The 25105-nt window shown below is 46.9% G+C and overlaps 1 protein-coding gene across 12 annotated transcripts in view; it reads left to right on the top strand.

The window, feature by feature from the left end:
- The window catches only part of SCML4 (Scm polycomb group protein like 4), a 111998-nt gene extending 87399 nt beyond the window's left edge, over positions 1-24599 (top strand). For 7 of the 12 annotated variants that reach the window (XR_014147879.1, XR_014147875.1, XR_014147873.1 and 4 more), the window contains 3 exons: positions 2440-2730; positions 8444-12695; positions 15267-24599. Coding sequence is in view for 2 of the 12 variants with exons in the window: in XM_081828756.1 (XP_081684882.1) it covers positions 2440-2730; positions 12550-12695; positions 15267-15392 (563 nt within the window). In the remaining 10 variants the exon portion in view is untranslated. Of the gene's footprint in view, positions 1-2439; positions 12696-12916; positions 13159-15266 lie in introns of all 12 variants that reach the window. The other 5 variants (XM_081828756.1, XM_081828755.1, XR_014147877.1 and 2 more) reach the window with 4 other exon arrangements.
- Positions 24600-25105: the final 506 nt, after the last annotated feature.

The raw sequence follows: 25105 nt of genomic DNA, 5'->3' as shown, positions 1-25105 counted from the left end.
CCTGCAACTTTGCTAAACTCATTTATTAGTTCCAATAATGTTTTAATGGATTCTTTAGGATTTTCTACATACAAGCGATAGTTTTATTTCTTCTGTCCTATTTGGATGCCTTTTCTTTCTTTTTCTTACCTAATTGCCCTGGCTGGAACTTCCAGTAAAATGTTGAATAGAAGTCGTAAGAATAAGCATCCATGTCTTTTTCTTGATCTTAGGAGGGAAAGCATCCAGTCTTTCACCATTCACTATGGTGTTAGCTGTAAGTTTTTTGTAGATGTCCTTTCTTCAGTTGAGGAAGTTCCCTTCTATTCCTAGTGTGTTGAGTGTTTTTTTATCAGGAAAGGACATTGAATTTTGTCAGATCTATTGGGATAATTGTACTATCTTTTTTTTTTAATTCTATCTATATGGTGTATTACATTAATTGATTTTTGACTGTTAAACCAACCTTGCTTTCCTGGGATAAATGCTACTTGGTCATGGTGTATAAGTCATGTTATATGTTACTGGATTTGATCTGCTGGCATTTTGTTGAGGATATTTGCATCCATATTTATAAGAAATATTAATCTGTAGTTTTCTGTTCTTGAGATGCCTTTGTCTGGTTTTGGTATCAGGGTAATAGTGGCCTCATAGAATGAGTTGGGAAGTATCCCTTCCTTGTATTAATTTGCTTGTAAAGAATTGGTTTTAATTTTTCTTTAAATGCTTGGTAGAATCTACTCATGAAACCATCTGGGCCTGGGATTTCTTGGTGAGTAGCTTTTGATTACTAATTCATTCTCTTTACTTGTTATAGGTTTACTCAGATTGTCTATGTATTTTTTTGAGTCAGTTTTGGTAATTTGTCAGTTACTAAGTTACCTAATTCATTGGCATATGATTGTCCATAGTATCCTTTAATGATCCATTTTGTTTCTATAAGATTGGTAGTAGTGTCATCTCTTTCATTTCTGATTCTCGTAATTTAACTCTTTTCTTTTTTCCTTGGCCAATCTAGCTAAAGTTTGTCAATTTTGTTGATTTTTTTCAAAAGATCAGCTTAGGTTGCATTGATTTTCCCCATTGTTCTTCTAGTCTTTACTTAATTTCTGCTTTAATCTTTATTTCCTTCCTTCTGCTTGCTTCAGGTGTAGTTTGTTCTCTGCACCGCCCCCCCCACTATCTTATCATGAAAGATTAGGTTATCAATTTGAGATCTTTCTTCTTTTTAAATGTAAGTATTTACAGCTATAAATTTTGCTCTAGGCACTGCTTTAGTGACATCCCATATGCAATGGCTTTTATTTCCAGGCAAGTTCCATATTTATCCCCATCTATGAAAAGAATTGATAGCTCCCCTAATAAAATCAAGTCTTAATCTTTCAATATCTACATTATGGGAGGAATTCATTCATGAAGAAGACATCTGGATCTTGTGGCCTCAAATGTGTTTCCCCATTGCCAACCTTGGAGGAGCCATTGGTTTTTGTTACTCTAGCACATTTTCTTTGTGGATGTCAAGATTTGTTCTGACCATATGTGGTATAGACATGATTACTGATGGGACTAGGCACATACGATCTTGTCTGGGATGGGAGGGACTGAAGAGAAGGAATTCCTAAGATATTTTTCTTCCTCTTTCTATCCCCATAATTCCCCTAAACTTTGTCCTTAAAAATATAACAAAACACCCCACACCTTTTGGCCATAGGTATAGCTCACAGACAGAGTTCAACAGGCTGAGGTTGAGCTTTAAAAATGTAGAAAGTCATGATTTACTTGGGCGAAGCGGAGCTGACGGTGAGGTTGGCTGACTCTTTAGGTCCTTTACTCCCCCTGCACTTTTGATTGGCTCTTTATCTCTCATCTACAGTTGATAGGGAGAACCCTGGGCTTGACCAGATCAGCATTTGCGTCACCAGTTTGTTAGCTTTGGGGCAAGGTCAGTACCCTTAGGTGTTTGGAACTGAAAGTGTTGGGGAGGAAGCACCGTTGCCCTTGTGTGACCACCCAGGTCAAATTGTTTCTTTAACTCAGGGGCATTGTGACTCCTGCTTAATCTCTCTAAAGCATCCCGGGCCGGGTGAGGAGGGCAGTGTTGGTAGGCAAAGAGAAAACAGAGCAGGGAGATTCAGACAAGCTGGTAGAGACTGCATGGAAGGAGAAAGACCTTTGAATTTTACTTTCAAGTCATCAATAACCAAAATAATCACTTTTTCCTCTGAACACACAGGGGCACATCTCCCGTCCCTACTATAATATGCTTTGTTGGTGAGGCAAGTGTCTCAGTCTGTTGAGAGGTGAACTACTTGGGATTATGATGTGGGGTCCATTCTTCCCCATCTCTCATCCCCACAGATAGTGGCACCCGTGCTGCTGGGGAAGCATTTGCCAAGACTGTCAGGTAGCCTCTTGACTTGCTCTCTGATCTCTTCTTCTCTGTCCTGCCTTCTTGCTCAGCAAAAACAGCCACCACTGAGGAGTGCCTGGTGAACCCTGTAGGCATGAACCGCTACAGCGTGGACCCCTCCGCCTCTGCCTTTAGCCACAGGGGCTCCTTGCCCACCTCCTCCTCGCTGTACTGCAAGAGGCAGAACTCTGGAGATGGCCATCTTGGGGGAGGCCTGGCCACCACTGCCAGTGGTCCCCGCTCCAGCCCCATGTCCTCTGGAGGCCCCTTGGCACCTGGGCTGAGGCCCCCAGGCTCCAGCCCCAAGAGAAACGGGACCTCTCTTGAAGGAAACCGATGTGGTAATGTAATGCATGCTCTGGCTTCCCCGTGTTTTAACCTACTTGGCCCTTGCTCTGGGATCACTGCATATAGGGGGAAGGGGGTGGGGTGGGGGGGAACCGTGCTGTCTGAACATGGGAACACTGGGAAATCAGAAGCACTTTCATGGGTTTTTGTTGTTCTTAAAGGCAGCTAACTTCAACCTTTGACCACAGTAAAGAAAGTGGTATATTAGAGTAGGCTAGGCTGTAGGAGTAAGTAGACTCCAAAATGTACAGTGGCTCAAATGCAATAGAAATTTATTTTTTGTTCAAGAGTCCAAGGTGGGTGCTCCCAGTTGGTAGATGCATCCCAGTTCAGGGACTTAGGCTTTGTCCATTTTGTGGCCCTGCTATCCCCTGTGGCCTCCATGCCCCCAACACGTAGCAGGTAGAAAGGAAAAGAGTAAGCAGGGAAGGCACACACTCTTCCCTAGAGCCTCGAAATTATGCACATCACTTCCACTCACATTTCATTGGCAAGAGCTGGCCATTTTGCCACACTTAACTCTAAGGGAATCTGGAAAGTGTAGATCAACTCTGTGCCAGGAAAAAGAAGAACAGATGTCAGTAAAGCGTCTTCTTTTGCATAGTGGGTGACATTTGCAGGATACAAATACAGGGACAGAACCAGAGTTCGATATTTCCACAGGGCTGGTTGTAATACCGTCTCTGCCTCACCCACTAAAGATACCTTGTCGGAATGCAATGCATGGAAGTGCTCTCGTTCTAGGGACAGCTTGGTATCCATTGTGAATTATGTGTTTTTTTAAATCATTTTCAAGCTTCAGTATTGCATTAATGAACAAAGGCTGTGGAGCATAGTAGATAATCACAGGGACTGTGGAGCCAGACGCACTTGCCGGAATCCTGGACCCACCACTTCCTGACTGACCTTTTGCAAATCTGAACTGCTCTGTACCTCAGTTTCCTCACCTGTAAAACTGGGATGATAACAATAGCATCTACCTCATAGGTTTGTTGGGAGGTTGAATAAGTTCATATGTGTATTTAATGCAAGACCTAGGACATGATAAGAACTCAATAAACATTAGCAGTCGCAGATCATGTGAGCCCACCTCTCAACAGATCACAGCCCAGCAGCTCTGTACCTGAAAACTGCTGAAGAGAAGAGTCCCCGGGCCCAGGAGTCAGGGAGTCTTCATCTTGCCCCTCTGGAGCCTCCCAGTGGGTTGGCCGTCTTCTCTGGCCAGCCACATCTTTGTTCTGAGCCGCGGCTCTCTCTACCAGTAGCCCTGTGAAGCCACAGTGATGAGCTATTTTGGGTGGTCCAACATCCTCCACGTGATCCCCTGAAGGACCTCCCCTCTCCGTCCCACACAAGCCTCTCCTGGCTGAGGATAGAAAGGTGGACAGGAAACACAGGGAAAGGCAGTTCTGAGGGGCAGAGCACAGAATCCGTCAGCCATGGGGGCTCTTGGCAAATGTCGAGGCATCCTGCAGACTACTTCCCAACATTGTCACATAGAGCCATCAGCCAGGCAGAAGATTTGAGCGGGCAGAGCCCATTTTCCAAAGAGGAGAGACATTGTTCCACCTGATTTTTAAGAACAAGAGAAGAGAACAAGATCTGGCACAAATCAACATCTTAAAGTAAATGAGGGGGCCCCAGCTGTTTCCTAGGCTTATCCCCCGAGTTTGTGTAACATCTGGTATAGAGTAGTTCAGTAAACGTTCATTATCTCTTTGCCCCTGTCATGATGCCAGGGCCCCCATGTTGCCCCTGGTTGTCAAACCCCTCATCTTGGTGTCCCTTTGCCCTTCACGTGTCTCTTCCTCTCAACCTCTTCTCCTCAACCCAATTCCCGTTTTCTCAGGGCAGTGATCATAGGACGTCACCTGATTGAATTGACTCATAATCCTAAGAGTGTTAACGCTTTTTCAAAAGGAGATATTTACTCTCTCTTCCATTCAAGTGGTGGAGTATCAGGCTCTAGGTCTTATGTGTAGGATTCAAGCAGTAAGAAGAAGGCATGATTTGGATGAAGAGAACTTCTAGCACTAGCTGAGAATTGTCTGCTCCATCCAGTCTATCTGGTGCCCCTAGATGAGGGGAATCTTGGACCCCCTCAAAGGGATCTCAAGGTAGCTTCCCTCCCCTAGTCCTTTGTTGCCTCTTATTAGAGGAATCCTGGAATGTCCTTCCATCCCAGCTTCAACAACCCTCTTGTCCTTCATTTTCATCTCCACCCCAGCCCTTTGTTCTCCTGGAATGATACCCTAATTAGCTGTCTGAGGAGTCTGCTTTGAGGGGAGGCCCAGACCCTCCCCCGGAACCAGCTCGGAGAGAGCCCTCTCCTTAGAGCTCTGGTTGCTCCCTGGGAGAGCCCCACTCACTCAGGACTTCTTCTCAGGATGTTGGGTAAAATCAGAGCGCTGGAGCCCACCAGTGCTTGCTACCTTCCACTCCAAGCAAATCACTAACTGTATCCTGAACACTGACTGTCTCTTAAATGACTTAGAAATATTAGTGAGAACTTTGATACCCAGCAAATCAGAGTTGTTCATAATTAGCAGGACCCCTTTGGGCTGTGGGATATTCAAAAATCACACAGCCCCCCACCTTCCTCAGAGTACAGCTGCTGCAGGATGTAGCAGCTGAAGTTCATTGTTGAGCCACTGTGTTACACTGAAGAATAATAAAAGTATTTACCCTTTGTAGGTACATTAACTCTCGAATTCTCCAAAGATTCCTTTAACCAGTATGCTAAATGGAACCACAGATACCAGAAAGCCAGCCAGCTGTGCTCATTCTAGCATCAAGGTGGAGGAAGAGGGTGGGGAGAATAAGGGGACAGGGGGCAGTGCTGTCCTCTCTGACTCTCTGAAACAGGGTTCCACTCTGCTTACATCTCATTAGCCAGAATGTAGTCACGTGGCCACCAGCTGCAAGGGAAACTGGGAAATATGGTTTCATTCTAAGCAACCATGATCCCAGCTGGAAATCAGGGATTCTGTTACAAAGGAAGAAGTGGAAAAAAGATACTGGGGAGGTGACCGACAGTCTCAACCACACCTCCCGATTAGAAATGTTCATTCCCTCGATTTCCTTCCATAGCACTTTGTTCCCTCATCTCTAGTACTTCCTCCTTCCTGTCCCATAGTAGGAACCAGACCCTCAGCTTTGTGAGGTCCCTTGCTCATCTCTGAATCCTCCGCAGTCCCAGAAAAGGGGCCTGCTTGTTTGAGGCATTTACTAAATAGCTATTTATTGAGCACCTACTATGAGCCAGACACTTTCCATACATTATTTACGACTTCCTACAAGTTATATTTTATAATTTATTATTATGGTATGTGCATATTATTATAGTGGGTATTATTATATACCATGTACAGATAAAGAAAGTGAAGATCAAGATAAGGTCATTCAAGTGTGGAGCCAGGATTTTACTCTAACTGGCTCCAAAGCCTGCGTCTTTCAAAATTACCCCAGGCATTTTCAAACTATGTTCAGTGGGCTTCAGCGGGTCCCTTTGAGGTTCTAGGGGCGAGGGAAGAGAGAATGGGAACAGACAGGATTCCAACGCCCCCCTCTTTAGCCAGGGCCTCTTCACATTTGCAGAGTGGGGTTCTGCGTATGTTTTGCTTGAACCAAGTTTTCACAGTTAAACACATTTGGAACCCATAGAGATAAGCCATGCTGAATTGAGTGGCAGTATATTAAAGTAGGAGAGAAAACCATTGGCCTCTTGCCCATTTGTCACCTGGCTGCCAGTCTGGGCACCTGCTGTGGGACCTCTGGAGGCTTGGTAAGTTTTCCCTCCGCCCAAGGAACTGCTCCATTATTGCTCTGGAATTGCATCCCAAGTGTAAGTAGTTGGTGTTAAGAAACTGCACCTCTTTAGGAGGGTTTGACCCAAGTCATAAACCCTAAGAGGGACCTAAAAATGGATTTTTCCCCTGCGGTGCTAATCAAAATGGTTTAAAACACAGAAGCCAGAAAACTGCATGGGGCTGCAGGCAGGAGGGTGGAGATGGATGACGTGACAAACTTCTCAGCCTTTTCTCTAGTACTCTCTATGAGTACTTACCCTGGCCTCCTGCTATCTTGGTATCTTGTACCTATGGCCTCTGCCAGTGGGCTCTGAGGGGATGTATTCACATTTCCCTGTTTTTTCCTGATACTACAAATTTGAGAGCTCTTCCCTGTCTCTCATCCTAGATATAAGCACCAAGAGCTATAAAGTTTTCAGATAACAAAAGGTTCCTAACTTTTGCATTAAATAGGCCATGGTATAGAATTCCCAACCACAACTGGTCCAAGCTTCAGAATCAATAAATGAAGTAAATATGACATTGTTTTTACTACCCAAATGCTTCCCATGGATTAGAGTTTCCTTCATTGGGTGAGGTGTTGGGTGACAGAGAGACCACCCAGTCAGAAAAAGGAGAACGGGGCCCACACTGTATGTGAAGGAGTTCAAGTGAGTGAAGGCATGGCAAGGGCTTATTCATTCTGGGGAAAGAAGAGAGCTTGTTCAGAAATGCTGAGGGAAATCACGCTGCGAGATTTGGGGTCCATGTCAGGCAGATTGGGCTTTAGTCTGTGGGAAGCAGACATTTCTGAAGAGGAAAGTAAGTTGATGGGCATGGACTTTAGGAAGACAAATCTATTGGCCACTATAGGATGACATATAATAACAATTAGAAGAATAGCAACTACCTTTTGATTAATTCCTTACTGTTTAATGCTTCACATTATCCCATTTAATCTTCACAACACGGTAGGTGTTTGACAGGTGAGGCAACTAAGACTCGGAGAGAGTTTGCTCAGCCAGCAGATACTTATTGAGCATACTATGCTGCGGGCTCCTCTGAGGTCTAAGGATGGAGCTGTGAGCAAGACACATGGGGGCCCTGTTCTCCGACAGTGTGCAATTCCACAGAGACAAACATTAACAATATTGCACAAATTTAATGACAACTGCGACTATTGCTCCAAAGGAAAAGTATGGACGCTCTAAGAGAATGGGCTAGGGGGGAGTCACTGAGCCTACTCCAGGCAGATGGGAAAGGCTTCCCTGGGAAGTGACAGTGGAGCCAGCCAGACAGGGAAGCAGGAGTTGACTGGGGAGGGGCAGTGGAGAGAAGGAGTGGCTGGAAGCTTCCCAGCAGAGGTCAGGTTGCTTGCCCAGAGGTCACAGTGTCTGTGGTGGTAGAGAAGGATCCAGCCCAATTTGGCCTCATTTCAGGCCTGTGGTCTCTCCTTGTCTCTACAGGCATCCCCTCTTCTCATACAGCACGTCAGCTGGTCTTGAAGGAATAAAGAAAAAACCCGAGGGGCGCCTGAGTGGCTCGGTCGGTTAAGCATGGATTCTTGGTTTCAGCTCAGGTCCTGATCTCCTGGTCCGCAGATTGAGCCCCGTGTCAAGCCCTGTGTGTCTCGGGCTCCCTGCTCAGTAGGAAGTCTGCTTCCCCTCTGCCTCTCCCCCACCCCCAGCCCTGCACACACACTCTCTCTCTAAAATGAATAAATAAATCTTCAGGAAAAAAAAAAACCTGATTAAAATTTGAGGATTAGTCAGGCTCTCTTCTATCTCCTATCTTTGTCACCTCATGGAGTCTTGAAAATTCTTACAATAGAAATAATGAAAACAACACTGTTTTAAACCATCTGATGTTGCCCAGCTAGCCTGGGCACCTCATACACTCTGCATGGCCTCATTTCCAGGAAGGATGCATTCTACAGGGACCAGGTCACTAGCAGGAGCTGAGAACACAGGTACTGTCCCCTTGCCTTCACCCCCATCCCTCCCAACCCAGATCCAGCTGCTAGAGAGGCTGAGAGGGCCAAGGGGCCTCACAGGCAGCCTGAGGAAGGACACTTTTTGGAGGGGTCCCTTTTGGAGACTCATGGGCTTCCCTTCAAGATGCTTTTCATCAGGCTCCAGCCCAAGGCCACATACTCACTTGATTCTTACAATACTCTTGAGAAACAAGATGAGGAAACCGAAGCCCACTGGGAATGATCAGGGCCTGGACAGGGCTACACGCCTGGCTGTTGGCTCTTCAGTCAGTGTGTTCTGCATGTGGACACACTGATGAGGCTCTCTGATATGTGAGAGGGTAACTCCCTTGGTGTTGTGCGTGACAGCCTGTGGCCAAAAGGGACCAAAACGGCAGCAGAGATGGAACCTTAGAGATTCCCTCCAACTCCAACTCCCTCATTTCACACCTGGGAAGCACAAAGATGCTTACATAGCTGGTGGGTGGTAGGGATTTTTGACTCCCAGCTCATTGCTCATTCCATTTTTCCACATGGCTCTACTGTTGGCTAAAAAATTTTCTTTGAATTATGAATGAGCAAAAGGAGATTATGTGTGTGGTTGTGGGCACATGTGAGACACAGAGACTCACAGACAGCAGTGCAAGGACCTAGGCTGTGACAGTGTCTGGGGTTGCTCTAAGCACTGACTCGGGGGCATTCTGTTCCTGGTGCGTGTGAGCTCAATCTTAGAAACAACCAGCGCCATCTTTAGTTACACATCCATTTGCAGCTGGGTTTCACTCTTCTCTGTCTCTGGCAGCTCCAGTGAAGGCACATGACATACACAAAGTTCCCTGAGCTGGAGAATGCTGCCTTCCCAGAAAGGCGTTTGGTGAGCACTTCACATACCCTCGTCCTTTAAGAGCAAGATTCTCTTCACATCCATCATGTCTCACTGCTGTCCAATGACCTCTGCCTGGCCTGGCTGTGTCAGGCCGGACCCATCTGTCTTCCTGACACCTTCACAGCCACTGGAGGGGGGCTGGCGTATTTATTATCTTTGTGAGCACACACCACTACAAACGCTTTACAAACCTGCCACTGGAAAGTTCCATTTCTCTTCCTTCTACAGCGAGTTTATGTGCTTTGGATCTTGAGCAACTCCCAAGGTGTGACAGGCTTCCTGCTGCTCTCTGTCTTGTATGGCTGAGAGATCCCCTCGGAGAGGCTCCCAAGCCAGGCCCGGCTGCTGCCGCTCCATCCTGGAAAAGTGAAAAATGCCCACAGCAAGCACCGGGCACCAGGAGTGGAGCCGCTTTCCAACTGGGCTGCCTCCATCCACAGCCATCACCTGGAGAGCCTCCTCATAAAGACAAGCCTGCCCCTCTTGCTTAACCTGCCCCCCCACCCCCACCGCAGCCCCTGGCAAAGTTGTGCCCTGACCTTGCTCAAGGAGCTTAGGCTCCCCGGGATGATGCCCTGAATCGGTCTGGTATTCTCCCTTCCTGTCAGATACAGGAAACTCGATTTGACCTCTGCTCAGAACACTCTAAAATCATTCTTGGCACCGAAAGACTTCCAGCCTTTGTAATCAGAGCATCTATTATCACCCCGATTAGCGCCGAAGCTCCGATGGGGCGGATTCCAAGGCGAATGCGATTTCCGTGATTTCCGTGATTCCTCGTCCCCATGTTGAGTGCAGATGTCTTTAAATGCAGTGAAATCATCTCTAATAAGCATGCATCGGCATTCAGATGGCTCCAGGGTGCATTAACAGTTTCCCGGCAAAATGCCCCGTGCCAACCCACCTTAGGGGACCCTTCCAGGTCCAGCAAGGAAAAGGCAGGGGAAATCTCAAAGTAAATCCAATTCTCAAGCAAACCATTATGATTTTAGGGCAGACGTGGAAATGCGATGCTGTACTTCGCTCAGCACTAATGGAGAACTGTGCCCTTCCTTCTCAAGCACATTAAAAAGAGGAGCAAGAAAGGAGCAGGAACCACCACACCCTGGGGCTGGAGGAGGGAAATGGAAGCCGAGGCTTCTGGACATAGAATTATTCTGTAGGGAAACCACTTCATTGTTCAGAGCCTCTGCTTTCTTCAGGCCTGAAAATAGGATTAAAAATTACCTGCTCAAGGCTTTTGTATGAGTTATTTATACTGTTTCTACAAAGTATATTGAGCCCATATTTACAAACACATTTACTTAGAATTGGAGAGGAGCCAATGATTATAAACCCTGTAATGAGAGGATCCTGTTTTTCACCAATCACTTTGCCCCGGACCTGGTACAGAAGAGACGCTCAGTAGATGTTTAGGGAATGAATGGGGTAGGGGTGGGGTTGGGGGGAATGAAAATGATCATCCTCAAGAAACTTAAACCTAAGTGGAGGTTACAGACACGCATACCTGCAGCATAAGGCAATTGTGGAAAGCATCTTAGAACAAAGGTGTGGGGGTTAAAAGCCGAGGAAAGTGACATCCAGATGGCAGGACACAGACACACTGCCTGGGAAGGGTCTGCCTGGGCTTTGATGGCTGGTGGAACGTCTATGGAAAGGGGAGGGTAAATGCTTCTAGAGGAAAGCAGAAAGCACTGGCTAAAGACGGAGAAGGGAAGCTGGGGAGACACTTGGTCGGCGTGCCCGGATGGGAGTGTGCAAGAGGGCAGTGGAGGCAGGCAGGGTGCCTCCTTCCCTCTGGGGAGCACCTGATGCACGGTAGCCTCTAGGGCTGGGCCTGATCCCATTTCAGTCCTGACACATGCCCTTCCTGGAGGACAGCGTTGCCATTTTACAGCCGATGAGCTGAGTCATGGTCAAATTGCTAGCAATTTGACCATGACTCCAGAATGGACGGCTCCAGAATTTGTCCCTAGGTCTCTCTGGCACCAAAGCTCTTCCCCTCTGTCTCAGAAGGAAAGATATTATTAAGACCAAAGAGAGTCCTTGACCTTGAGCTAGACTGTGGACTCTGGAGTCCGTGCATAGTAGGCAAGGGACATTCACAAGGGGGCACAGACAGAGCTGGGTCTGGGGAAAGCGTTGAGGCAGTAGACAGTTTTGCTCTTGAAGGAAGAGATCCCAGGGCAAGGATGCCCATAGAAAACCTTTGCAGGGGTTTGGGTAAAAGGTTCCCAGCTAAGGGAAGCAGGATGGAAGGGAGGATCCTGTGTGAGAGGCTTCCTTCTAAGAGCTTTAGAATAATTCATGTGGGGAGCGAATAAGGAATGCTAGAGATAGAGGTAGAAGCAGAGACATCACTGTGGTTTCAGAAACCTGAGGGGCGGGGGGAGAAGCTGGTGCAGGGGAAGGAGGATGAGTTTTAACCTGCCATGCGGGAGACTCCCGGATGCAACAGTGCAACTCCTGCGGTCATCGTTGTTCAAGGACCAGCTATGCACCAGGCACAGGAGTAGGCCCTTGGCTGTCAAGGGGTTCCCAGGCTGAGGGGTAGATTGGAGCACGTGCTCTGAAGAGCAGGGGGTGGTGAAGGCACTCAGGGCACGCCTGGAATGGCAAGACCACCTCTCCTTTCTGCTCAGGGCCCTCACAGACAGGGGTTCCAAGCATGGGTGGCAGAGACCACGAATAAGGACCCAAATGCACCTCAGCTCGGCCACTTCTCTATGGTCACGGTGTCCCCGGGGAGGCAGGGAGGAGCTGCATTCGTTCCTGCCCCCAGCACAGCAGGGGCCCACACGGACACTGATCTTAGCCAGCTTTCTCAGGTCACCAAGGACCCGGCTACGGGAGGCCAGGGGCTCTGACACAGAGCTGAGCAGGAGGGGTTTTTAAAACTCGAGCGTGGATCAGAATCGCAGCCTGTTGAAGGAGATCCATTTTCTAACACGTTACTCCCTGGGAGAACAGAGGACTTGTGCACGGATGGAAGGCTCTGCCTCCGGGAGTGGCCTCCCCGTGCTCCAGGCTCCCGAGGCGAGCGGCCACTCCCAGCCTTCCTCTGGCGCAGAAGGTCACTCGGGCCAGGTGGGAGCAGGCGGCACCGGGGAGGCGGGGAGGCCCTCGTCCCCGTGTCTCATGCTCTTCTCTGTGCCCACCCATCCAGCCTCGAGCCCTTCCCCCGACGGGCAGGACACCAGGCGGCCGAGGAGCAGGAACCCGTGCACCTGGACTGTGGAGGATGTGGTCTGGTTCGTGAAAGACGCTGACCCGCAGGCTCTGGGTCCGCACGTGGAGCTCTTCAGAAAGCACGTAGGCGCAGGGTGGGCCCGGCCCCGGAGTGGGTGGGGGGGGGGAGGGCTGCACGAAGGCTGAGGGTCAGGCAGCCCCGGGGCTGCAGAAGGGGGTGGGCTAAACTAAGCGCTGGGGAGGCCAGATGGAGCCACAGGCTTCTCAGAGCAGAACAACCACATAGTTTTGTTTTTAAGAAGGGATATTTGTCCCATCTGTTCCCTCGTTTTGGCCTTTATTAGGAGTGCCTGTTTTCCTGCCCATCCATCCGTCTGGCTGGTCATTCGACATTTATAGCACACGTACAATATGCCAGGCGAACTGTAATAGCACAGATTCCTAAGCTGCTTGGAGGATTCGATGAGAAGACACCCGTCAGGTGTTCAGCACGATGCCTGGCTTGTAGCTAGCCTTCGTTCACACGTATTCACAAAACTAGGAGAATCTGAAATATATAAAGATGGTAAATGAAAAAAAAAAGTAGGTAGGTAGTAATTAATACTGCATCTGCCCAGCTTACTCTGCCAGTTTTCCATTTGCTACTATCACCAGTTACCACGAACATCTAGCTTAGAACAACACAGACTTATCATCTTCCAGTTCAGTGGGTCGCAAGTCTGACCAGGGTCTCAGTGGGTTGAGGTCAAGGCGTCTGCAGGGATGACAATTGCTTTCTGGAAACTCGAGGGAGAATTCGTTTCCCTGCCTTTTCCCGCATCTGGATCCACCCTCATTTCTTGGCCCTGTATGGCTCGGCCCTTGTCCTCAAATCCAGCAGCATCAGGCGAGTCCTTCCCAGGCTGCCAACTCCGGTTCTCTCTTCTGATTTCTTCTTCCACTTTTAAGGATCCTGGTGATTACACTGTCTGTCCCACCCGGTAATCCAGGATATTCCCCCTATTTTAAAGCCAGCTCATTAGCAACCTTAATTGCCTTTTGCCAGGTAACCTAACATACTCCCAGCTTCAGGGAGCAGGACGTAGACACCTTGGGGGGGGAAGCGAGGGAGCGTCATTCTGGCCTACCACAGTTACCATGATTCCTCCTCCTGTCTCTTACTTTTATTTGGTGATTCTGTCATAGAAACCATGTTCTCAGATCTGGGGAGACTCCTCCTCTAACCCGACCCTCACATTTCATTAGCAATATATCTGATGTCACTGGACAGGGGGGCCTTGAGAACAAGGACCCCAGAGAGGGTTACGTTGAGACGGATCTGAGTGGGAGGAGTCTGGCTGTCTTCCAGAGTGGTAGGGCATGGTGGAAGTCTAGGAGGTGGGGGGAAGAGAGAAGATTAGGCCCACAGATGAGATTTGCCCACTCTGCCATTTTGCCAACGACACAGAGAGTGAGTGATACAAAGTGGGTGCTTCTGGCTGGCTGGCTAGATGCATGAGAGGGGCGGGGGGGCCCTCACATAGTTGTAGGAGTCCTGTAACTGCCTCTTCCCCTGACCTGAGCACCCAAACTATCTTTGTCTCTTGTGACCTGAAAATAACAGTATGGGTGAGTGAGGAAACCGAGCCTTACTAGGTTCATGAATCGAACATGCGTTCTGGAGGGTCACCATTTTCAGAGACAAATGGGAATGATACCACGATCTCAAGGGGCTGGCATCCCCTTAGTAGTTCGTTGTGCTAAACCCTGAGATGAAGCAGGTGCATTATTTAGTTGTATGCCACCTGGTATTATTAACAGGGCCAAACACCTGAAATCCCTCATCAAGTGCAATTAGCAATTTGGGAATCAGCTCAAGGTCGGTGGGCTTACCAAGAAAAGAAACAAAGAGATTAGGGTGATGGAAAGAATACCAAGGCCTCATACCAGCACCTGAAATGGAAGGGTCATTGCTAGTTTCGGGGTCCAGCTGATGGATGACACTTTGTCTTAGTCTGTTCAGGCTACTATAACAAAGGGCCGTAGACCGGCTGGCTTATGAACAAGAGCAATGTATTCCTCAGCTCTGGAGGCTGGAAGTCCAAGATCAGGGTGGGAAGCCTTCTTCCGTGTTGCAGACTGCCATCTTGCTGTAGAAGGATACTAATCCTATTCCTGAGGGCTCCACCTTCATGACCTCATGACCTCCCAAAGTCCCCACCTCTAAATACCGTCACATCGGCCTGGGGCTTGAACTCAGGCTGACCTGCCTTCTAGTTTGGCCTAACCTCCACCTTCAAATACCGTCACATGGGGGGTGGGTAGGATTGCAACATTTGAATTTGGGTGAGGAACACAAACGTTAAGTCCATTGCAAACTTTTTGCTCCTTAAGCCCTAAAGCAGATAAGGAGATAAACATCACAGGGGGCATATTGGGAACATAACTGGGGTTTATGTTTTGTTCCTTCAATCGGGAGCAGGAATATGAAAAATCCAGTGTGTCGTATGACCTCAGGGAGATTATGGGAAGAGGAACACAGTATTTGTTTGCTTTATTTTTTAAAAGAAGATATTGCCTTGGGACTAAGAGAATGTGTGCCTGAGTGAATCCATATTCCCTTACCTCATCCCCTGACCGTCTGTTAACCGTAGCCACTGTTTGATAAATCTGACCATCTTCTGGATTTTCTTGTTTCTGATCCTGTTCCGCCAGGAGATTGATGGCAATGCACTCTTGTTGCTGAAGAGCGATATGATCATGAAGTACTTGGGTCTGAAACTGGGACCCGCGCTGAAACTCTGCTACCATATTGATAAACTGAAGCAAGCCAAATTCTGAAGGTTTTTACAAAGATAGAAGCAAAGTCCAGACAACAGGTCTCAAGATCATCTTCTGCCTTACCAACATCCAGCACCATCACAAAATGGATTCTCTCCTGAAAAATAACAGCCACAAAGACTGGGTCTTTTTATAAAACTTGTGCATCTCTGCCTTTTAAAAAAATTCAACATGGCCCTTTTGAAAGGCTCCTCTGTGTTAATGATTTGCCAAAAAAATAATGGAAAAGCCTATTATTTTAGCATTTTTATAGGTTGGTTGCTCTGAGAATGGGTCCTATTTTTATGATGAGAGATCAGGGAACCCAATGCTACAGCCCACGGAGAACCTTGGAGGGTTCCAAGGATGTGAGAAGAAAGACCTTTGTCTCTACAGGGACTCCACCATAGCACCACCTGTCTTTAACTCTGCCCCAGGGACCTGTCATTGTGAGCCTTGCTTAATTCAGCTCTGGAAGCTGTCCTCCGAGGAAACACGCCTCCTCACCTTGCACTATCTGGAAAACTTGAATTCTTTCGCTCTCTGAAAGAGAAGAAAAAAATCTTTTTCTATTCCTAGTTATCCGAAGTACTGTGTTGTCCCACTAGAGGGCAGACTGCTAATGAAGTTTCAGGACCCTCCCAGCAGCAGCCTGCTGATTTAGTACTTAGTGGACGGGTTAGGGTCTCTGTGAACAAGATCTAGCGCACAGACATGGAGAATTTCTTCCACAGTCAGCACCACAGATTGCAACTTGGGGAAGAAACTATCTTCTAGAACGTTCTAGTTCATATCCAGTCATTATTGACTGACTGAGATGCCCAAGCAGCAAAGGCAAAAATTTGGAAGTATGTTCTTCCCAGATGGGGCTTTGGAGTTCCTTCCCTTTCAGAGTCCTTACTGGGGTGTTGATGTGTTGGCACGCTGAAGAGTCTTAGTGACGTTTAGCCCATGGGTGTTTCTTTAAAAAAATTAGAAAAGTGTCTCAGATAAGCTTTGAAATGGGAGAGTGTTGATTTCTTGTTACATTGCTGGATTGTGTAGTTGTACCGCTGGCTAATTTTTCTAGTTCTCAACAAATACACAGACATGCTGTTATTGGGTTTAATTCCATTTACAAATAGGTTTTCCTTCCTCGCCGCGGAGTAATAGGAAAAAATCAATTTTTCACCCCTTTGCAGCTGTGTCCAAGGAAGGACAACAAGTCCCCAGTTTACGAGGCAGAGGGCAACCTCATCTCCATTCTTTTTATCCTTCTCCTTCCTCTCTTACCCTCTTTCTTTTATTCGTCCTCCCTTGCTGAAGAGGAAACACATTTTCAAAATGAATTCACCTTTGCCATGGGCATATCCTCTTCCTTAAAAACATCCACAGTGTTAGAGGTGAGGAGATGGATACTAGACTCTGCAATCTCTGGGAGGGCGAGGATCAAAGAAAACTCAAGGCCCCCCTTGGCCCAAATGCAAATTAGAAAAAGCACACCTTTCTCCGGGGATGCAGCCAAGCAGGGGGTCTCAGGTGATGAACGGAGCAGGGGGGGATTTCCTCTCAACCGGGTGCCCTTGTGCGGGACAGGAGCTGTGCAGCCTTGAGGCCAACCAGGCTAGATTTGCATACTGATCTTCTGTAAATCAGTTAGAACTTGGAGGAAGACCATAAGGAAGATTCCATGCCATGCTGTTAGACCCACTTTGACGAGCAATATTTGAGAAAGCACATCCTAGCAAAATCCTTTTTTTAGGCACACAAATGGTGGCTGGACTTAAAGCATGACCGAGACGGGAAGGAGGACCACGTCCTACCCCTGCTCACCGACCTGAGCTTGAGTCATCAGGTTGTGGAAGGGCTTAGTGTCTGTTGCTTTCGGCACCTGACAATCCTACCTTGAATCAGGCCTCGGGGACAGAGTCTTCCAAGATTCTAAAGTGACAAAATGACTCTGCCCCTCAAAGTTTGTTCATTATGAGTGCTCATGGATGGTCTGGAGTTAGATCAGTCCCCTCAAAAGGCCACGGCTAGTTTATGTATTCAGAACTGCCAGTGTGAAAATAGTGAGATCCAGAAAACCCCACGACAGCCCATCCGCTGTTTTTTGCTCAGTCCTCTGAAACTTGTCATGCCTCTTTCATCAACATATACCTCGTTGACTTTCAAAACTTCCTACCCACCCTCACCAGTGCCTCTCTCACTACAAAGGCATGAACATTGGTGCTCCCAAATTAAAATCATCCCCAAACAATGTCAAAGAGATACTTTGAGTAGTTTCCAGGGGAGAGAGATTTTTCTCATCTCAAGTCTAGGAGAAAACTGGATCCATGTTCACGTGTAACTGCTCTCACGGAGGTGCGATCTCATTTTGCATTAAACTTTAAGCAGGACAGATTGCTGAAGCCATGATATTTAAGGTTTGACTTTTTAAAAATCTCATTACTCTTAAAATGAATCTGCCATATCAGAAAATAACCCAGGGAGGAAATTCCTCCTTGCCTGTTTTTGCACTGAAATGCAATTAGCCAACAAAACTATTGTAGCAATACTGCAATTATAATTAATTTTCACCCCTTTCAAAAATCTTGTCAAACCAGGCAGCTAAATAGCTCAGCAAATGTAAAACATGCCAGGCCATTTCTTCTAAATGGACCTTCAAGAGTCAGGCCATGTGTGTCACTCTCGTCCAAATGTGAGCTTATTTCGGGAGCCTCACACTTGTAAGGATACGGTACTTGTTATTCCACTGCGGTAGCTGTGTTTCAGGTTGTGGTGAATAATGATATAGTTTTGCATAATTCCAAATTAGAGTGTGTGGGTGTGTGTGTTCGTGTCCAGACATGTCCAATCACCCGTTTCTGTTAAACACTTTAAAAAAAAATCTAGAGACAATTCTATTGCCTAAATTCATTTTAAATATTTCATAAGTACATGAATCCCTTTGTGAAGACTTCAGGTAGAAGATGTAGGGTGTGTGTGTGTGTGTGTGTGTGTCCCCTAACACAGTGGTTGGAAGAGCCTAAGGAAGAGGCTGAGCGCGTGTCAGCTATTCGCTTTGCTTGGTTTAAAATGCCTCCCCAGTTTGGAACTTGGGAGGCAGAACCCGCTCTCGGCGGTTGGGACGAGGTATCCCCTTTACTGCCAGCAGGGTGCGCCCTGGAGGCCGCTGGGGACGGTGCCGGGCTCTGGGCCGGCCTCCCTCAGGTGGTGCTGCCTAGCGCCCCCCCCCCCCCCCCCCCCCCGGCCGGGGAGCCGCGGGGCAGGGAACAGACGTCTTGAGCGCCTTGTTTAGTGCCCACCAGAGAGTTCACCAGGCTCCCACCATTTCTCTTCAGCAGCGCCGCCAAGGTTTTTCCCCTTTCATCAGGAAGGAGCGAAGAGCTCCTCAGGAGAACCAAATACGCTATTTAAATCTATTGGGAAGGAGTCCTGAGCTAAGGTTGGTTTGCTTGAGAAGGAAACCGGTGAGAGAAGGAAGACACAACTATAAATTTCTTAGGAAAACGATAAAAGAGCACCTCCTCTCACAGTCCCAACCCTTGAAGCTGCAATAACCTATTTTTGTATTTATGTGCTGTATGGAATCTTTCTTACTTTTTAAAATTAAAGTCATTTTTAAAATGATTTTTTGAGATTGCTTGAGGAGAAATTTGTCATCTCTCTGGAGATAACTGGAAATGCCCGGAGGTGACCAAGGACTGGAGTTTAGTCACTGCCGGAAGGTCTTGAAAGATGGAAGTATTCTGCTTTATTTCTACCCAGCCAGGTTTTCGTACGTGTGAGCAGGTGACAAATGCTCTGACAGGGCACTTCTTCAGCTCTTCCCTAGAGGGGTGACAGGATGAAGAGATTGGACGCACCTTTTTTTCTAACCTCTGATAACAAGACATGGGATGGTGAGGGACTAGATGAACTTTGTAAAGCTGCAATGTTTTGTTAAGGCGTGAAAGAAAGCCTGTTGGTGGATGTGGTTTATTTTTTGTTATAAGCACACTCCAAGAACCGAGTGGTTGCCCAGCTCTGCTGTGGTCTTGCTATGTCCCCTATCCCCGGTGGCATGAGAAGGCCACTTGAGAACCCCAGAGGTGAATCCCGCAGATGGTCAGACGTCTAGAGATGCCGCCATTCCGGTTTCCGTCTTGTGATGTCACCCCAGGGCCGACGCCCCGCTGCACTCACACACAGCCGCTCAGCTTCCAGCATCACTTCGGGCTGTGCTGTCCAGGGAAGAGCCCTGGGAGCCCCAGCTTCCAAGGAGTCCTTCCCTCCAGTGGTTACCCCAATCGAAGACGATTCCTTCATGGACAACTGGAAGCTGGATTTTTGAAAGTCTAACGTTTACTTGAAGGAGAATCTCTCTTATTTATTGCCACCAGTTAAATATTATGGAAACATGTCTGCTAACAATTTGCTTTGTGTAATTTGTTCTAATGCTAATAAGCAACAGCTGGGATACTTCCTGTGGTAAATTCCTTTGTGGTTACAGTGGTATTGTCACACATGGACTTCACCAAAACGCTGTACTTAAGAAGAACGTTCACTCTGGCTCTCTCAGACTTCAGGAAATTCCCCTAACTTAGAAACAGTTCTGGGCAAAAGCACATTTTTAGAGGGAGATTTGCTCTTCTTCACTCCCTGCTTCCTCAAGCAGGCCCCCAGACCTGTGCTTTTCAAATCCTACATACAGAGCCTGAGGGCGGTTCTCCTCACTTAGCACTGAGCTTGAGTTCCTCCAGGGGAAAAGCAGAAAGCAGAACTTAAGAATGACGCCTTCCACCAGGTGAGGATGCCGCACCCGGAGTCGATATTAAGAGCATGTGGGCAGGAGAGGAGTGGAGACACATCCACAGGCGAAGAGGTGGCTCAGCAGGTGATCAAATAGTGACGACGTCAGCCAGTGTGGGGACTGCAGCATCTCTCTGTCCAAAGGGTCTCAGTATACCACTCAGACTTGCTCTCGGCTGCCAGCCCACCACGCTCTGCTCTGTCGTCCCACCGTATCACCTGAGCCTTAGAGCTCGTTCCACGCACCGATGCTTGACTCAAAAGGCCAACACAAACGTCTTCCGTTAGATCCTACTTTGGAACACACCTGGTGCCTTGCTTTTCCGAACAGCTCACCGTGCAAGAGCAGACCCTAATGGAGTGCCCTTTCCCCGTCACCCGTGTGACTGGATGCCACCTCCATCATAAATGTAGCATCCCCAAATCTCAGGAAGGCTCTGCCTCCCCACCCAGTGCTGGATGGCCTTCCCCACAGCCCTGAGAAACAGCTGTGCCCGACTACTTCCCATTAGGGGGAGTTCACTCCCATAGGAAGTGGCTTGTTTCTCTGTTGGACAGCTCTGGTTGTGAAAAAGTTATTTCTCAGGGAGACACAGATGTCTGTGAATCACACACAGACGTTTGAGATGAAGCCAACTCTGCAATCTTTCTCTTTTTAACAGAGCTCGCCCATGCAGTAAACCGCACCTATAATCCAAATCGACATTGGCAAGTAGATCCCAGCTCTGCTACATGAGGATAGGGGGCAGACACTTTATATAAATGTAGAACTTAGCTAGGTCACGGCCCTCAGATTCATCAGCCCTGTCATGAAGAACTAGCAAAATTCTTGTGGCCTCACACATGCACAAAAGGGGGTCCTGGGAGAATCTTCAGTGCAGCTGTGAATCTGGCTGTGGTCACATAGGCATGTGAGTTACCTGAGCACGTGGGCAGGAGAGGAGTGGATGGATTGTGTGAATGGATCTGTAAGACCATGCACTTCATTAACTGTGAAGAAAATGCTATGAGATGCTGAGGGCCTATCTCTTAATTGTACTCATTAGTGATATGATGAACTAAGAAAGCTTTAGTTTAGATAAAAATAAGTTATAATCGATGATAGAAAAATAAACATGGTCTGCCCTGACGGTATGAAAGAGTGACACAGTTATGACCCCAGGCCCAAGTTACATTTCGTGCTTGTATGTGCATTCACGAGTGAGTGTGTATTTGTGAGTTCATGCAACCAGAAGTGGGAATTGGGGGATGTTTGAGAGGGATCGCAAAGGGAGATTTTGCTTTCTGGGACATTTTGTCTTAATCAGAAGAACTATCTAGCAATGATTTAGAAATCAGACCCCAAACTAAATAAAACATGGAGTTTATGTAGCTTACTTACATAAAATTCTGGATTATGGAGCAGATTCTCTATAAAAATACTTAAATCTCGGTGCTTGGAAAAAGTAGATATTAGCTAGCACCTTTCATAGCACTTGCCATAAAAAAAGACACCTTGTTAATGAACTAAATGAACACGTGAGACCAGTTTTCATATTTTTGTCAAAAAGCCACTAATTTCTCTTTGAACCCCATTATCTTTATTGAAAGGAGAATTGTCAAAGCAGAGCATGTGGCCTTTTATTTCCTGGCTCTCCCAACCTCTGCAGTCACTGACTTGCATTTCACTTGCCTCCCTTTGTCTTAAGATCTCACATTCCGATTGGCCTTGTGGTCTATTGCAAGCATTAGAGAGTAGTATTTACAGCTTTACTTTTAAAACATCTTTTCCTCCTCCTTCACAATCTGTGACACCTCTCACAAATGAGTAGAGTTTCCATCTATGGGTAAACTTGCACAGGGAGGTAAGTTCTTTCCATGACCCCCGCACTCCCAGAACCTCACTCACCTTGGAGAGGGCAAGTCCGCCAAACTGGGCCTCCCGCACAAGCCACTCTGTCATACATGCGGATGCAGCAAGCCTGTTCGAGAAGACACAGCCTGTAGGAGATGGATAGAAGAGAAACTTCCCCTGTCCTCTGCCATGCTTTACCCATCTCCGTCCTTGAGAGCAGATTCAGAAATATCTGGGACTTCTCTCTTTTCCCAAGTGGTTATGTAAAACAATCATAGGACCAATTTTTTTTTTTTTTCATAACCACACCAAAACTTACAGTGTTCCACCTTCAAGGAAATCACCTTTAAAAGCCTGGGCACGTATTCCAAGGATGTTATCACTGCCCAGATATTTTTTAGTTCATCTCTTCTGGGGTCATCTTTAGAAGCCAGAACACTTTTCTTTCAAAGTGTGGTTGGAAGCGTACCATCGTCCCTTGGGAGTGGATGTTTTTTTCTTTTCGGAACAAGCCAAAGCCACTGGGGTGGTGTCCAGTAATCCATTTGAGATTTTAAAAGGCATCTCTCCATACTCATTAGTTTGTCTTTTCCTTGTGTGTTTCCTCAGTTGGTCCAAAACTTCGAGCAAGAACAGCCACAATTCATTTCTCAACTTAAATATATTAGGCAGGCATTGGTATAAGGAGCTGCAATGCATAGACAACTTTGAAGGGCAGCATCATCGGGATGTATAACATCCACCATGTTCATTTTAAAGTAATCTCGCTGTATCTTTGGGCATGGTAACCTCAGTATATCGTGAGCATATGCAAGTATACAGACCCTGTTTTTATACCTAGAGCCCCCAAATCCAGAGGAATTGGGAGGAAGAAGCAATAGGAACACCTGGACAGCTCATCTCCAGTGTAGGACCTTCTCCATGTCATCTCCCCTGCATCCCACATAACTCTGTGAGGGCAGATGATGGGGCAGTGCAAAAGAAACAACTCTCTGCATTACCCACCCTGTACCCCCATCTCCTCAGCAGGAAAAGGAAGGGGCATCCAAGTGACCTTTAAAGGCGGTGACAGTAGTTACTCTCAGCAAAGACCAGTGCGGCTGCTGGCTCCTCACTCTTGTGTTTTATGACTTGTAGCTTCTGCTTCTCCCCCTGTCTGACCTCATCTAGATACTTTCTTATCCTCTTCTCTCATGGGCCCATAACTCTTCCTCAAAGCCACCTAAGCATGATTTTGCCATCCTTTCTCATTCGTTTCTACCCTTTCTTTCTTCTTTTCTTTCTCTTCCTTCCCTTCCTTCCTTCCCTTCCTAACTTCCTTCCCTTCCTTCTTTCCCCCCTCCCTTCCTCCCTTCCTCCCTTCCTTCCTTCCTTCCTTCCTTCCTCTGTAATTCTTTGTTTACCCCTTTCTGTTTTTCTCCATTCCACTAGTTCAAATGCTTTTTGGGAAGGAGACGGGGGTGGAGAGAGAAATAAAGAACTAACAGATAGTCTCTTCCCTCCCTGGTCCAGCAGTCCTGACCCTTGCCTGCCTTCCACTGTCCTCTCATTACCCACCCAAGCATTCCTCAGCTCTGTCATGTTCCCGACCTGATCTCCACTTGATCTTTCCATTTCTCAAGGTCTAGCCCTCTCAGTCTGTCCTTGAGTTTGGGAACAAGAATCCCGTTCCTTTTATTTTTATTTTCATTTGAGTCCTATCCTTTTTAAATGCTTCATTCTGTGACTCACCCAGACATCTCCCTAGTACAATTCATCAACCTTCCTTAAGCACAGGCCCAAATGCCCAACCGTCTAGGGATTCCTCCTCATTCAGTCCTGAAGGTCAAGAGCCAAGTGACCTGGAGACAATCTGACATACCTCTTGAAAAGCATGAGTTGTTTCTCCCAGCCACGCTGCCTCCTGCAATCTGCATGGGTCACTCTGACATCCAGTAGCAATTCCGATCGTTCCACAGTTCTTTATGGAACATGTAGCTTTGTCCAGACCCACTTAACACTGACTGCACCCCCCGTGACCAAAGCCAGTCCAGTGCCTCAGTGTAAATGAGGAGGGCCAGCCCGGATCAAAGATGAGGCAGGATGACCTATCTCAAAAGCATTCTGGGGTAAGGTTTTGTTTTTAGACATTCACAAGTCTGCTGAGAAGTGTGCAATAGTAAGTCTGGGTAGGGAAAGACAATGATATATTTCTCAAAGGAAAATGTGGTTTAGAAGAGAGAGAAAGGCAGCAAAATTCTGAAAAGGGGATGCTCTATTCCTCGCCTTTATCCAGCACAATCACACACCCTCAAGGTCTTCCTAGAAGTCAAACTTGTTTCTACCACAGGATCTGAAAGTGTTTGTGCCTAAGTGTGAGAATTTGAAGGACTTTAATTTCTTTTATTATCCATCATATTCAAAACCACAGTATTTAGGGCGCCTGGGTGGCTCAGTTGGTTAAACGACTGCCTTCGGCTCAGGTCATGATCCTGGAGTCCCGGGATCGAGTCCCGCATCGGGCTCCCTGCTCGGCGGGGAGCCTGCTTCTCCCTCTGACCCTCCCCCCTCTCATGTGCTCTCTGTCTCTCTCATTCTCTCTGTCTCAAATAAATAAATAAAATCTTTAAAAAAAAAAACAACACAGTATTTAATTTGCTGTCATCTTCCGGCTATACCTTTGATCACTTGAGGTTTAAAAAACAAAAATGAGCTCCTCTCATCTCATCCTCCAGAAATGTTGAAAGATCCGTTGCTTTATATAGCAAATATTTCCATTTTATAGACATTGGTTGATTACAGCATTTCTCTCCTGCATATACCTAGATGTAATTTTATTAATATATTTTCTCCTTTAAGTACATTTGCAGATAAACTAGCTTTTTATTCTATACACACACAATAAAACTAAATAAAAATGGGTGAAACAAAATCATTTCATGATAATTGTCTTCTGTTGCCATTTTTTCTTTACACTAACAGCGAAAACTTTTTGTTAATTAAGTGCCATTGTAATATCACAAAGCGTCACTGGGCCAAAAGGTTTTTGTTTTCCTAGCTAGGCCAGGCTGTAATTATCTGACAAGGCTCTTGCTAAATAACAAGGGCATCTGAGCAAGTGGAAATCCATGTTCTCCAAGCCTGTGAG

Source organism: Leptonychotes weddellii, chromosome 8, assembly GCF_054177405.1.
Source record: "Leptonychotes weddellii isolate Sample4059 chromosome 8, ASM5417740v2, whole genome shotgun sequence".
In the NCBI taxonomy this organism is placed as follows: domain Eukaryota; kingdom Metazoa; phylum Chordata; class Mammalia; order Carnivora; family Phocidae; genus Leptonychotes; species Leptonychotes weddellii.
The sequence above is the reverse complement of the archived record's forward strand: the minus strand, read 5'-3'. Positions and strand labels throughout refer to the sequence as shown.